The sequence below is a fragment of the Manacus candei genome, unplaced genomic scaffold, assembly GCF_025592945.1.
Source record: "Manacus candei isolate 608988 ecotype Guabito, Panama unplaced genomic scaffold, ASM2559294v1 h1tg000018l, whole genome shotgun sequence".
Classification (NCBI taxonomy): Eukaryota; Metazoa; Chordata; class Aves; order Passeriformes; family Pipridae; genus Manacus; species Manacus candei.
Genome location: NW_026138066.1, coordinates 12,573,509 through 12,589,668, shown reverse-complemented (window position 1 = coordinate 12,589,668; position 16,160 = coordinate 12,573,509). Strand labels below are relative to the sequence as shown.

At 44.4% G+C, this 16,160-nt stretch overlaps 1 protein-coding gene across 5 annotated transcripts in view; it reads right to left on the bottom strand.

Moving 5' to 3' along the window:
- Positions 1-16,160, bottom strand: part of KIAA1549 (KIAA1549 ortholog) — a 164,894-nt gene that overhangs the window by 138,895 nt on the left and 9,839 nt on the right. For 2 of the 5 annotated variants that reach the window (XM_051784671.1, XM_051784674.1), the window contains exon 1: positions 6,831-7,462. The exons of 1 other annotated variant lie outside the window; for it this stretch is intronic. In XM_051784671.1, coding sequence (XP_051640631.1) covers positions 6,831-6,942 — 112 coding nt within the window. In that variant the 5' untranslated portion in view covers positions 6,943-7,462. Of the gene's footprint in view, positions 1-6,830; positions 7,463-16,160 lie in introns of those variants that run through there. 2 more of the 5 variants (XM_051784670.1, XM_051784673.1) reach the window with 1 other exon arrangement.

Sequence of the window (16,160 nt, the reverse complement as noted above, 5' to 3'; positions counted from 1 at the left end):
GTCCCTTAATACAACACTGTTGCATTGCTTAGTCCCCATCCTACAGCCATGCAGGTTTTCAATCCCTTCAGTATGACACTATTATGCATGTTCCTTACTGAAAAATATGGATTTCAGACCCCTGATTTACTGTTTCCACCATTCCTCCCTCCTCTTCCCCTTACTTGCTGGTGGATTTTAGCCTCTTATGTACCTCACACCACAAGACCTGATGTGCTGTCTAGACCAGATGGCTGAAGCCAATTCAAAATTCCATATAGGATATTAATTCATAGAGGAGAAACCTCTCTAAATCAGAGGGGAGAATGCAAGAGGACTAAAAGGATTAGAAAGCAGTGTATGCATGAAGAACAGACAGGCAGGAGATGTAGGCTGAAATTGCTAAAACTGAAAGTGAGTAAACATCAACAATCATGAGCTCTTTTTAAGACTATTTTATAAAAAAAAAAAAATCAATAAAATCCTAGTACACTTTGGTACAACACAGTACATCTTCCCATCTACAAGGCTAATTAGCTCACTGAAAAAAGTCTTAATATGGTAAATGCATACTGTTACGCCACTACCTGCTACTTTCTATTTGCTTAAAATAAGTTATTTTTTGCACTTATTTTCTGTGGATTCAAGTTCTGCAGACTGATTTATCATCCACTGGATCTCTACTGTTCTAAAGAAAAAAGTGTGGCTTTCTAATGAACTTTCATTTGCATTGTTACTGCATCTGCACATTTCATAGTATTTTGAAAATCAAACAAGGAACTGTATCTGAAAAAATCACATTTTACAAATGGTGAAAAGAAGAAACGAGGTCAAATTCCAAGAGCCTAATCTGAAACATTAATTAGTATTTAGAATTAGACACAACATCTATTCAAGAACTGCTCCTCTTGACTTCTTTGGCAGCTGCAAGCACTCAGCATTTCTGCAACACAGATCCCAGAGGTCTCACATCCAGTAAATGAGGAACACACACAGCTAGTGACCACCTGTGGGAAGCTTGGTTTAAGCAACTTGAGCATCACTGAAACTCTGCAACAGCAACACAGTTCAATTGTCTAGGACAACATTTAATTACATTAACAGTGAAACCCTTATTCAGACTTTCCTGTCCTTCACTTCGTTCATGTCACACCTTCAAACATCTGCTACAAAAGGAGCAAGAGTCCTGTGGATAACTTCTTCATCTGTTATCCAACACCCATTTCTCCCCAGAGCAGGATCAGTTTGTACACTGAATGCAATGATGATCTTGTCTGTGTGCAGGTATTTGTATGTGCAGACAGTTATGTGCAGGTGCCTGTATAGCTATAAACATTATCCATATGGATATAGGCTTTGTGACCATGTGAGTATAGCTGTACTGTAACTTACAGGCACAGAAGTTTAAATTGTACAGGTTATTTTAACATTTCCAACCTGCTGATTTTTGCCTTTGCAGTCTTTATATGCCACTACAATTTCTGTGGAGGAATTTTACCAGTTTTTAAAACAAACTTGGAAAACCACTTCTGTCACAAAGATGAAGCACACACAGTCATGACATGTTCAAGGACTAGCAGCAGATTATCATGCTCCTGACTGAGAGGAGAAAAGAGCTAACACTCTGAAGCCCTGGGTTCTGTGCCAGATGCTGGAGAAAGTGTCCCAGAGCAGTGGGTACAACACGCTTTCCTATTCCTAAATTCCAAGTTTGATGCTTTTGGCACATCTCCACCAGTCTTGTCCCAGTCCCTTATCTTCCCCACTTCTGATTCATCCTTTCAACACTATTTTTTTGAGGCTTATTTTCCTTTTTTAAAGTGAGTCCATCTGTGTTTCCCAGCGTGCTTATCCTACTACCAGACTGCACTGCTTACTTCATCTAGGATTAATTCCTGCATTGCAGTTTCCCTTATCCACAGACCTATTTTGCACTCCTGACCTAAAGTCTTGCCTCCTAGTCTTTGTGCCCTGCCAGTTCCAGTTACTTTCATCTCATAAACCCTCTTGCAGTTTGTGTCTCTACTCCTACAACTTCCAGGTTTCTGAACATATCTCATCAACGAGCAGAACAGTGACTGGAAAGATCCACAGACCCTTCTCTTACCTTACACACTTACTCCAAATGAAACCTGAGTCCCCTGCTGGCTCCTTCTCTCTGTTTTCCCTCTTGGGCCCAATGCAATTAAGCACCACCACACAACAACAGACCAGAAGACAGATACTCAAGCTGCCCTAAAGAAAGTAAAGCACTCCAGTACACAGCAGACATGTCCTTAAACACAGGCAGGCAGGTGCCAGTTCTCAATCCAGTCCCACTTCTGGAGCAGTTTGGCCAGACTGTCACAGTGAAGTCCAATCTTTCTCAGAACATTTTGGGCTATAGGAAGCCTGCTAAGTACATCTGCCCAGGTGGCACTCCCTGGTCAGTATTAATAAGTAGGTGAGGTCCCATGAGAATAGGCTATATTCAAGTTTTAGCAGAAAAAAAAGGGTATCATCTCTATCACAGCCATGTCTGCCTAAATTTAGCTGTTATGAGGTTTTGAAAAAAAATTACTTTCAAAGCAGCAGTCAATAAAACATCCCCTTCAGAGCAGACACAATCAGCCAAAGTTTAACTGTATGCTCCAAAGCATAAGGGTTCTTTTTCAGAAAAGAAGCTGGCAGAACTCAAAGCAGAAACAATTGTTTTCCTCTTGCCTCAACATCAGAAGTAGCTGAACTCTTTCAACTGACATTTTGCAAAAAAAAAAAAAAAAAAGCTTCAGCCCATAGCAAAATGCACACTTTATAAAATTTCAATTGAAATATTTAAGTTCGTTCTCAATGCCACTGCAAAGCAATACTTCTTAGACACATCTTATAATATCTTATAGCTTTAGTAAGAGCTAGCACAATCAGGCCAGTTCACCATTTTCCAGTATTTTTTATGGGAAATTTATATACAATTAATTACACCGATGAATCAGGAATTAGAGTACTGATAGTCAGTTTTATCTTCCCCCTCCCCCCATCTCATGTGTTAGACATCACTAATGCATTGCTCTTATGAGAAGTTTTCCCTTAGTCTTCCAAAACAGCTGTCTCCAGTAACATCAACAGCTGAAAATACAGTACATATAGGGAGTGTCAATCAAATTTGTTATTGAGCTCGTGTGTGTTTAGCAATCACTAAAGAAAACCATAGAAATATATGAATTTTCAAGGGATTAAAAAAGGTATCATAACATGTAACTCCAAAGCGAAAAAACTGTCCATACCATACTGAAAAGGACTCCATGAAAATGTGATTCTTACACATGAGCCAAAATAGAAATTAAGTCTGCATTGTTTATTTAATGCTACCATTTGACTTAACTATAGGATTACAAGACAAAATTTAAGGACAACCATTTCCTTACAGCTTTTTACTTATACATAGGTTCCCAGGACACACTGTATTTAATAACTCTTATGCAATTAGTGTTAATGGTGCTGTATGCCACAATGGGCCAGGCTGGAGACACACTGGTAGTTAAGGGCATCATCCACAGTAACTTACGCAACTGGTGTTATTTATACTCTGTGCCACAATGGGCAAGGCTGGAGACTTGCTGGTAGTTCAGGACATCAGCCACAAACAGATTTACTTTCAAATGAAGGAAAGCCATGGCTCCCACAGCTGAAGTGAGACTGTATTATTAAGAAGTCTATTCTGCTTCATTTCTCTCCCAAGTGACTCCCACACACACACACACACATTTTGAACTGACAAGTAAGAACTGGGATGTCAGAACCTGCCATTTACCACAATCATCAGCTTCCCAAGATTTCTTGGAAAAGATTTGTGCTGCAGCAAGAATCACTGCTCTTTAATGTGCCCAGTTCCTGAAATCTATTACCCAAGGAAGGTCAAAGCTGTTAAAGCCTACTTTGCTAAAGGCATGCTGTATTTCAAGTCCTAGCCCTGCCTGAGAAGGCTAAGACCTTGCTTCACAGAAAACAAATGTCACTCACAAAACAGATAAAACTGAACAAAAAGCTGCACTGTCCACTAGCTTGTTTAGCATTCTAACTTCTTGAAAGAACATGCAAACAAAAAACACATTTCCTCTGGCAAGACTACAAGTGTAGCTTGTAGACACAAGGCTGACATAAATAAAGCAAGAACAGCATAGAAAGCAGTCTTAAAGAGAATCCTCCAACCATATGGGTCTTCTGTGAAAATGAACTGGAAGCAAGCTTGACAAGCTGAACAGGCCACAAGAGACGTGATGCCAACTCAAGTGTCTGCAGCAGACTCATGCAATTAACTTGAATAAACAATATCCTGCAACTGTCCCATAAGGCAGCTACATCTGGTTCTTTGCCTGACCTCCACAGCTTGTCTTTGGTCCTTGAGTCTCTGAGGAGACTCACTGCAGTCTTTTCAGAGTCCAACATACAGCTCTCCTCCCTCTCATGAAAACAGTGCAGTGAGACAAGATAAACCCTCTTGATTGTCAGTGCAGGAGTTGCACAGATTGTGCAATGGAACAAAAGCAAAAACACAGCCTGGGCTGAGCAGCAAAGACATTCACAGAGCCTGGAGAAAGCCCTGCTTCACAGAGGTGCTCAAATGCAGACCTACCTTTAGCACTCTGGCAGTACAACCACATATTAAGAGTTCAGCATCTGCTTAGCTGTGGAAGCTGAAGCCCTGATTCAGTGACATGTGATTTCAGTGGGAGCTGGATCAAGCATTCCAAAACCTGAGTTGATTAACTATTAGATTTTCTTAAGTGCTGACGTTGACTTTGCTATTTCAACTGTGAGCAAGTGGTCATTCCACTCTTACTGTATGTATGCCTCCTCTGCATAACTCAGACCTGTAGGAGAGCTGTTCCTAGACTGGTCAAGACCAAATGGCACTGAAAAGCAAATGAACTGCACCCTAGGGAGATACACAAGAGTTGTAAATCTGTTGATCAGGTAAGTGAATGCTGTCCAAGCCTACTGCATATGGTCAGTATACAGGTCTTCTATTTCTCACCACCCATTACACCATCAAAATATTTCAAGGCTAAAGAAAAGATTAAAGACTGTGTCCAAATTTTCTAAACATAAGGGGCCCCTGACAGAGAAATCAGGCTCCTGTCACACTTTTTAATAACACATTTCACCTTAACCAAAAGGAACAAGACATCCTTGTTCTCTGTAACCTGTGGACTTTAAATCTCTACAATCAGTGGATCATTTCTGGCGGTGCCTGTGAAAAGCATCCTCTGAAGAGCAAGTTTGCTCTTAGTATCCTCAACTTCACTGTACATGATTCACATGCCCCGTGGGAAGAGAAAACTTAGAGGGCTCTCAAATCAAAACAGCTTGAAGGCTCCTGCCCTAGAAGGAGCAGGAAAGCATCGCTTTGGGCAAGATATGTTGTCTCTGAGTGCTCTCTTCCAGTAGCCCAAGCACCGGCTGAGTTACATAACATTTCCACTGCTGTTTTTAAGTTATACAAGAATGCACAATAATCACAGAAATGTTTACAGAAATTCACAGTCATGTTTAATTAAGAGCTATGATGTGTTAGAGAAACAATTAAACAAAAGCCTTCACTGACTTACTATGAAAATACAGAAGAAACCCAGCCACTCTATTAAAGAGTAAATCTCCAACTTATGAAACTACTGCTTTGCCTCCTACTTGTATGCAAAGCCTGTTCTATTTAAGAAAAAGAACTGCTGAAGTTTACTAGAAATTATCAATTTTCATGTAGGCTGGAATGGAACATCTCGTGTTGGCTACGAAGGGAGCTGGAGGAGAGCACAACTTCTCTGAAAACCCAACTAGTCACCACCAAAATCGAACTACTTTCTGAAGTGAAATAAAGGATTATTAAAGAGATAAGCATGTTTTGTAACACCAAGGGTTCTTAAGCACCCAACAATAATCAACACAATTCTCTTCAAGTAAAAGAGTCAACACTAGTTGGTCCACTTCATGAAACAGGTTAATGCAGGTTTTTATCACTTCTTACCACTTATCAACAACTTACTGATGTTGATAAAAATGTATTACTTTATACATGTTATCTAACAAAAAGAAAACCTATACTGACAGCAAAATTGTACCTTTCCAAGAAATGGTAGTTGTTTCAAATTTGAAAAAAAAAAAAAGAATTAAAGATGAACCAAGAAGTGCTATGGGAGCAGAAGCAAATGAGACATTTTTGTGATTAAACTGTCTGCTTAACTACAGACTAATTTTGATACCTAGAGCCACCAGAGAAAAGAAGAGAAAAAAAAAGGGGGTCACTGATTCATGGCTTTTTCGAAATACCTACTGAATACACCACCCCCCCTGGAGCCCGAACCATTCTCTCCACACACAAGTCATGCCACAGCAGTGCTTGGAAAGTCGCATTGTGCGTTTCGAGGGGCTCCGCTGCTTCCCCACAGGAAGGGCGAAGGAGAGCCAGGCTACCCTGCACCTCGCAGGTGCTCCCACCACCTGACACGGGGCACCCCAAACGCCCCGGGCGCTGTGGCCACAACTCGGGGCGCCCGCCGGCTGGCACAGGACACGCCACACGCCCGAAACGCCGGGTGCCCCCTCCCCACACCGCTTCTCCCCTTCACTCCCGCGGGCTGGGTCCCATCCCCCGAGCCCCGGGGCTGCCCGCGGCCCCGCGCCGGAGCCTTCGCGGTCTGGCTGCGAACAATGCGCGCCTTTTCTGGCGGAGCCCCCCGCGCTCAGCCCAGCCCGGCCGGCCCCCGCCCGCCGGCACCGCCGCATTGTTACCGGCGCTGCCGCCCCCCGCACCGCCCCGCGCCCGGCACGGCCCCGGCCCCGCACACCTGCCCCCCGGGCCCCCTTTGTTCCCTTACCTGCGGCGGGCGAGCCCCGCAGCGCCGGCACGGCGAGCAGCAGCGGCAGAAGCGCGGGCAGCGCCGGCCGCCACCGCGCCGCGGCCACCACGGAGCGTGTCATCCCCTCCATGGCACGGCACGGCCCGGCCCGGCGTCAAGTCATCGCGGCGGCCCCCGCGTCCCCCCCGCGGGGGGCTGGAAGGGCTGGGCGGGCTCGGCGGCTCCTCCCGGGCGCATCCACCGCCGGCGGGGCTGGGACGCCCGCGGACGGGAGGCCGCCGCAGCACCCACCCTTCCCCACGCCCACCCCGTGGGGAGTGTTCACGGGGGCAGCGCCGCGGCGCCTCCCAGGAGCGGCGGGCGGGGGCGAGCGGCGCGGCTCGGCAGGCGGAGGGGCAGCCCCCGCGCTGCGGGGCGGGGGGCTCCGCGACCGGGCGGCTACGGCCCTTCACGTGCGAGGAGACGGCGGCGGCCGGCGGCGGCGGCCGGCGGCGGCAGCCCGGACCCGGCAGCCCGGACTCAGCAGCCCGGACCCACCGCCTGGCGCCCGCTCGCTCCCCGCCCGCCAGCGACGCGCTGCCCCGGCGGAGCCCGGCCCGCGGCGGCGCGCACAGCCGGGCCGCTCGCCCGCCACCTGCGCGCTCCCGGCCGCGTCCGCGTCTGCGCGGGGGCGCGCCCGGCCCGCCCCCTCCGCCGGGGCGGCGGGCAGCGGAGGGCGGGGCCGAGGGCGCGCCCCCGCGGGAGCCGTGAGGGGCGGGGCGGCGGCAGCTCCGCCCGGCGCCTCCCGCCCGCCTCGTCCCGGGAACGGGGCTGGAAGTGCCGAGGGACCGGCTGAGTCACCGGTGGCTCCCGGTACCGTCTCTGTGAGCGGGGCGGCCGCAGGACCCGCTGTTTGCTGACTGCGCCGCCCTCATGGCACAGCGAGGTCGGGAGGATGGTGATCCCGTCCCGCAGCCCCCAGGGCAGGCGGAGTGGTGCCTGGGGTCAGCCCCGCCTTCCTACAGGTTGTGCACGGAGTTTGAGAGCTGAAACTGTAAAAAAGGTGCCAGCGGGAAAGGCGAAGGCGCAGCAATGAGGACATAGCTATGTGGCAGGACATCCACGCAGCATTAGCCTTCCTTTGGGGGATATCGGGCACAAAGACGGAGGGACTCTTTCACGGAGCTCTTCCCGAGCCCCACTCTCCTCAGGAGCACGGCTGAGTACAGCAGTGATAAAACTACAGAATATCCTGAGCTGGAAAGGACCCGCAAAACCACCAAAGTCCATCTCCGGGCAGGACAGCTCCAAGAACCACACCACGTGCCTGAGACTGTTGTCCAAATGCTTTTTGAACTCTGTCAGACTTGGTGTTGTGACCACTTCCCTGGGGAGCCTGTTCCAGTGTTTAACAACCCACTGGGGGAAGAACCTATTCCTAATATCCAACCTAAACCTCCCCTGAGGTTCATGCCATTCCCTCGGGTCTTGTCACTGATCACCGCAGAGAGATCGGTGTCTGCCCCTCCTCTTCCCCTGGTGAGGAAATTGTAGACTGCAATGAGGTCTCCCCTCAGTCTCCTCCAGGCTGAACAGAGCAAGTGACCTCAGCCACTCCTCGTATGTTTTCCCTTCTAGATCCTTCACAATCTTCATGGCCCTCGTTTGGACGCTATCTAATAGTTTTACATCCTTCTTACATTGTGTCACTCAAAACTGCACACAAATGTTCAAGGTGAAGGCGCACCAGCACAGAGTAGAGCAGGACAATCACCTCCCTCAGCTGGTCAGAGATGCTGTGCTGGATGCAATCCAGGACACCTTTTGGCTGCCAGGGCACACAGTCACAAGGAGCACCAGTAACAGCTGGGAAAGGTGCCACCACAAATTAGAGCTGTGCTCATGTAGTTTCCAGCTGCACTCACAATTAGACTATCAGTTCATCAGGAGACTTTCCTATGCTTTTCTCAGCACGCATCAGTCGCAACAGAAACAAGTTACTCCCAGAGATATATGGAAAGGGCAAAGGATTCGTTTTGCTGACATAGAGAAATAAAGCAATAAGTTTTAGCTGGACATCACAACATAGTATCACTCAGACAGCAAAGGAAAATAAAGCATGGCCAGTCCTTGGCAGTGGAAACAAGCAAAGCTGAAATCACATCAGCTGAAGCTGTGGCTCAATATAGACACAGTGAGTAAGGAGAGGGCATGAAATCTCAAAGAAACCCCAACTGATTTTAGGTTAGACATTTTCAGGGTTAAAAAGTCCATGGATTCCCTCTCTTTTATCAAAGGCAATCACTCTGATGAGTATTTCAGGCCTTCTAGCTCAAGACCTACACTTTCATTCTAAAAGTCTCGGTCAGTACAATATAATTTTCTTTCATTTTGTACAGCGGAGCAATGTTTTACAGAACATTTTATGGGTGTTTAGAACCCATATCTTAAAGGTAAACTAAAAACCTAAGCTATAAAATCCCATGAAAAGATGTTAAACATTGCAATAAGAAGACTACAGTAGGACAAAAAACCCTCACCCCATGGTTTTTGAAACATCTAGCAGAAAACTGAACGCATAATACTTGCATAACACGCACTTTTTTTCTTTTATCTGAGCAAATAAGAAGAAAAATCAAGGCCTGAGGATTGTTTCTGCTGCATTACATTGCTGATAGAGAGAAGAATGTCTTTGATGTTCCTTTTAATTTACTAAAACCAGAACCCATTAGGACACAGCTTTTTTTCTTTGCTAGTTGCCAGTCCCTGAAAACAGTTCAGCTCAAAAGAGCACTCTAGCCTTTTTTTATGATTACCTACCCACCATTTGTGGATACATGCCATGTCAGGTTCTTCCTTGCTGCCATCTCCCTCAGTTTCTCTTGCCCTTCCCAACCTCTTCTGCAGATCTGCAGTGCAGGCTAAACAACAGCCACAAATGTTTAAACCCCCCCTACGTTACTCCAATATGCCTTCATTGTAAGCATCAGTGTGCATGTACGTTTGGCATTGGGGTGTGCAAGGCACATAATCTTTCTCTTTGCAAAATGTGGTTTTCTTTTTCTTTTAATAAGCTAGCCCTCAGAAGTGTTTAGCAAGTGAACGGGAATCCATCCCTGCTTCAGATTCAGTGGGAGCTTTGGCAGTTAGGACCCTTGAAATACTTAATTACACAACATACTTCAGACCCTATCATCTTCATTGAAAGATGCCACATTTTGTCATCCTAACAGCGCCTTTAGTAACAGAGCACATAAGGCTGCCTGTAGTACATTTCAGATTGCATGTAGATAATTTGTTTCACCAAGATCCAAAGGTAACTTCCCAGACAAAAGTGTGAGACAACTTCTCTCACATTTCTGAGATGTTATCCATAATGAAATATGCCGTAACTGCTAACTCATTCACTGTCTCAGCTAACACGATTTCCTGCTCCAGTTCCCAGAGTTCAGTTCACGAAAATAATCCTGTCTTGTGTTTGGGTTCTTGTTCCCTAGTTTCTGTGTCTTTTGAGACCAAACTGGTATTTATGTTACTTCCCCACTTCCAGGGCAAATTTAAGAACTGTCACATTCGATCACATATTCTCTATTCCCCTGCAATTTTACACATTCCACCAGACACCTCTAAATAAAAGTTCCATTGTTAAATAACAACTGGCATTGAAAGAGGAACTGTGAGGCAGCTACCTGTTATGCTACAGTTCACCCTCTGCTTTAGTCTGTTGTCTCCCAGAAGGTGTGAAAGAATTTCCCCACTCTCATATGATCCTCTGTCCTGCTTAGCCTCCTCTTTCACTGGAGCCATATTCAGGGCAATGCTTTTGCAGCTGTGGCTCCTACTCCTCTTAGCAATTACATTAACTTTAGTATCTTTGTACTGTTGTTTAGATTCTTTGAGTTTTTGCATTCTGTCTAGTCCCCATTGTTCCTGGAAAGCTACACTGTTTGTGTCAATCTGGCTGACATTTACTTCGTCCATTTGTCTTGAACCAGGATAGGAGTTATCCGTATGAATTATCTTTGTGGTAGCTGATTCCCACCAATTTAAGACCAACTACAGGGTTTTTCTCCATCCTCCATTTATGTAGCCTTCAGCTATTTCTTCAGTGTACTTCTCATTTACAAGAAGGTTCTGTTTTCCTCTGTATAGCAGGAATTGCAACAAAAGACATGTTCTTTTGGTTACAGCTTCAAGCCTGTACTTCTGTTTGTGCATTCCTCAGGACTTCTTCCGGCTGTGTCAGGGCATCCTTACCACCTTCTCTCTGTTGTTTTTCACCTGTTACAGATGTAGATAAAAGGTGCTACAGAATAACCAGCAAGAACTTCCCACACATACCCTTGGTCAGATAACATGCTGGAATTTGTGGCGGAGATTACGTTTTTGCTTTCCCTTTGGAACAGCAAAAAACCCCCAAACACCTTATATGCTTCTAGGAAGTATCTTAAGAATGCCAGTTAATTATATCAATATAAACAAAACGAAACAAACAAAACCCTAAAGATCTATAGAAGGCTTCAGATTCCACTAAAACAAAAATATGAAAAACTATAACAGATTTTGCTAGGATATGAATACAGGCCAGAAATCCTGGAATCATGCAAAATCATAAAGTGAAACTAGCTATAATTTTAACTAAGTTTTACTCTGCAGCTTGCAAAAGAATTCACTACAAGAAGTAACTCATTTGGAGGGTGAGAAATTCTCTTCCCTATGGAAGCACATGGATCCTGCTGCGATCCATGGTGCTATGGAATAAGAAATGAGACATCCTGCTTAAGGAGAGAGTTGAAGTAATCTTTCCTAACAGTGTGACTTGCAAGGGTTATTTACTTACTGCTGAATGACTTCCCATTGCACATACACCAGGAAGCTTTTGACATTACTGTGCTTTCCACTACAGCGACGGCTACTCTGATTTATTACTGGGTCAAGGCTGAGGATGCAAAAAAATCAAAGGCTGTGTAAAGTATGATTAGATTTATGATGACAGGCTTCACCTGGAAACTGAGAGTTTGCTTTGTGAAGGATGCAAGGGGGGAAGCCTGCACAACACTGTAGATAGGAACCTCTCAAGTGAGCACACACGCACACACAGAGGGGCATTTGGAAGCTGAAACCTCAGCAGCGAAAACCTGCATCCACATTGCAATGACAGAAACAAGAGCGTCCTCAAAAGGCCCTTTGTGGAAGTTCTAGTTCTTCTAGTTGCCCAGGTTTTTCCCGAAGAAAATGTCTGAAATTAGACCCTCTTGCCAACCTCGATGCACTTTCCGATCACCTTGCGTTTTGTGGCAAATGTAATACCCAAATCCAGAAACGTGATTCTCAAAACTGCACATCAGAACCCTGGTTCAGAGACAATGGAGTGAATCAGAAATCATCAACATTATTTCCAATGGATCCAGACAACTGCACAGTAATTTAACTTTCAGTTATTACTAGTTTGGGACTCACTGACCAGAAATACTGCTAATATATTTTTCTTCTGTGAACAATATTTGTGTTAAAAAACAACAGGTTTTTTTTCTCCTGCTCTTTTGCTGCTGCTGAAATTTGTGAAGAAATACATTTTTGTTAATGTTTCCAGTTGACTGACCTACCCCTTGAGAAAAATGTTTGAGGGCAGCGTTCTAGCCTGGCTTTGTGAAGACCTTCAGACAATTTGTTGGGCTATTCCCAGTGCTCTCAGATGACTAGTTTTGCTGAAAGGCTCGTTATCTCCTTGCAAATATCTTGGGCTATCTATTTAATTAAGTTCCTGGACCTTTGGCTTTGGGTCTGCAACAAATGTCTCTGATATACAGCTTCATACCACTCCTCCTAAGAATGGTTACTCTGATTGCCTCCTCTGGCTCCCTCACTTTCACAACCTGCCAAAACCTTTTACCTCAAATTCCTGTCTCTTCAGTTCTTCTGAGGCGACATCAGAACAAATGGGCTTGGTGTTCCTCCACTAAAGAGGTGTGTGGGTCTCTGAACCGTTGATCTCTTGTCCTTCATATCTGCAAACAATCTTGACTTTAACTATCCCGTTTTGTTCAAAATCTATCATTTTATAACAGACATACCATATTCAGAAATGATTGCACCGCAGATATATTTTGCTCTCTCAAACTATCCTTCATTCTTATTCACTCAGCAACCAAAAATAATTCCATCTCCACTTAGCTAACTTACCATATTAAAAATAATACTATAAAAATGCTATAGCACTGTTCAGACCAGCAACTAGATTGTTTCTCTTTGTTATGGAATGACACACCAAAAAAAAAGAGCAAGTCTTGTTTGCGTAGTTTTGGAACTTAAGGAAAGTAATTTTCAAGTACAGTGAATTTACCATAAAATATCCCTGGTAATCTCATTTTAAACAGTGCTCACTGAAAAGGTCACTTACACATACATCTGTTAAACTCCTCCTACGAAACAGAATCAACAAACCTTCCTGCCACTTTATGCAATGTCAATAAATACTTCCAAAAAATACCCAGACCTTGCAAAATCTTCCCCTACATCTGTTTCTAGTCATCTCTTCATAATTCAGGGTACATCTCCCATCCCATTCCGGAAACCATTTGGACTTTATATAAAAAGATAAGGCTTCCTCCTGTCCGGCCCAGATACAGTTTATAGCAAAAATTACTCAAATGCTCTCCTAAATTATATAATGAACAAGGCAGATCAGTAAGTTTTGCCAGTCAAGGATCAGTGTTTTTTGGAAAGTAAGATCAATCAGTAGATGCTTTGCCAGATTTTAACAAGAACAGCTGGAAGGTACACTTTCAAAACCTTGTCCATGACATTACCCTCTAGTGAGCTTTTGCTCCTGCTGACAGATGCTAGTAGCTTGATCTTCCTGAGAGAAATGTTTTAACAGCCCTTTTCTCTTCCCTCAAATCTACTTTTGTTTCCTACTGCTAATGGTTTCTCGTCCCTCTAGAAGTTACAACCCCAGGCTCCCTCCCATTCAATAGCTGTCACAAAATACCTACACTTCTGTTCTTTACTCTTTTTTCTTCATTCACATTCATCTTCCTGGAGTCTTCCTGCCTTTATGTCACCCTAAAGACCTTTTCTCCCCATGTTGCTTCCCCATCTTTCAGTGAAATGTCACCATCCAAACCTTTGGAAAGCAAAAAACTTACGTTATGTTACTATACTTGAGGCCCAAATTCTGTGATTCCTAAACCATGTTTCACATTATTTGCTTCAACCAGCATTGTCCCCCACTGAACACCCTTGTCTAGCATTGAACATTGCAGTCAGAGGGGTGTGCAACTCCTTGTTACTTTCATTACTTTTTTTCTTTTCCAAAAGCAGAGCTTACAAACCCTGCCTGCAAACCAAGACCCCTTTGTATCAAATTCAACAGACACAGAGTAAAGTGAGCCAGAAAAGATGGTCCTTGTCTCTCTCTATTAAACAGCCAGAGCACAAATCCCAGTTTTGGAGCCGGCTCATTCAGCTTTGCCTCAGGGATATTTGCACCATGGTGTGTCACAGCGCAGCTGTGCCCTAAGTAAATTTTAAAAAACCATTGTACAGACTTGTGACAGGCAGACATAATAGAGAGGCATAAAACACTTGAAAAGCCTTAACCGTCAAGAAAGAGAAGAGCTTGTTAAGGACAATGTTTGAAAGAGAAATAATTTAGTCCAAAAAAAGGCAAACCTGAGTCAGAACCTCCGGATAAAATTTCTGGCAGTGGATACACCAGCATGGAAATCACCCTCCAAGAACAGCGACAAAACCCTTGGAATTTTAAGGCTTAAGTACACTGGGCACAGAGCAGAGTTCAGGGAACAACATTAGATGCCATGAAAGGCTTACTCTGCTGCTAAATTCAGTGACAGAGAAATGAGCTGAAAGCTCTGGTGTTACTAAGGTACCTCTTATTCACAGCTCAACTCTCTTTCACTGTATTCAACATTCATTACAGGTTGCTGATGTGGTGTTTTCTTCTGTACTCTGATACGGATTTTAAGCTGGAAAACACTGGGAACAAGATTGAATTACTGACACAGATACATGAATTGGTTATTTGATATCGTCAGATTTTATGTTCATCACAGAAATCATTAAAATTATTTCCCTTCCTTCAAAAATGGGAGGAAAGACACAGGCAAATGTGAAATTGCCTCTAAACCCCACAGAGGCATTAGTGACATGGGCATTCACCTCAGCAGCCCAGCAAGTCATGTGGCTGGCACATGCTCCTGAGCAGCCAAGCCTTCAATAAAGATAAAAGCATCACTAAGTGCAGTCTTCCTTCTCAGGTGCCACAGCAGCAGGCATTACCCAGACTGAGGTCAAAGCACTAGAATAATTAGCCTGAGTCCGTGGTGGGCCAGTATTTTTCTGCTGTGATGACTTTATTGGAGTGGAACTGCATTGTCAAAAGCCGCCTCTAAAACTGACCTCTGTAAATGCTCGTTCTAAATACTGAGGCTGAGTCCCAAGAGTGAACGCGGGGCAAAAAGTAAAGACCAAAATGTTAAGACAAAGGAGGATTTAGGACACCTCTCCTGATAACTTTTCTGCTGAGCTAGGGGAAAGCCACAGGACAGAGTAATCTTGTCCCATGGAAGAAGTTAAAAAGGCACGAGCCGCAGCTGCTGCTGACGTGTGGTCAGGAGAGCTACTGGAGCGAGCAGCTGCAATTTGAGATGAAACTCTTTCCTTCTCCAGTTCTTTTCAGTCATATTTTATGCAACGTTAAATTAAGGTCAGATAAAGGACATGTTAGTAGTGTCCTTGCCAGTGAAAACCACAAGTTCACTGTTAAATTATGTTTATTTACTTAGTGTTTGATAAAAAGAGTTTCCCTTTGAAAGTCCATTTGAGGAACCTGTAAGGCTGAAAACAATATTTGGACACAGCTCTGAAGAGTTAATGGAAGTTCTCTGTGCTTTGTCTGAAACCAGTTGGGGTTCCCTTTTAGCACATTAGTTGAATGTATACACTGGGAATATTTTTCTTTGTTTTATGTTATTGCAATTTGCAAAACTTACACTAATAGCCCAATTTCATGCAATTATCTGAATGCAAAACATCGTTCGGTTGAATTCCCATAACCTAATCCTACTAGTTCCCCTGGCTGTCTCACTTTCAGTTATGAACCAAGGTCTGCACATCAGATGAAATGCTGTTATTGTAAAAATGGATCCTTTCTTTAGAAGTTTTTTCAGTGGTCTTCTGCCATACAGGCTGTTTTCATTGTCTACAACCAAAGGCACTTTAAGGAAATCTGATTTTAACATCACAGGCCTGCAATACATATACTTTAGCTAGAGTGGTTTGTTGTGTTTTTGTGGTAATTACCCAGTGATGTTTGCACCATAATTGTACCTCTAAATGTCTCTTGAG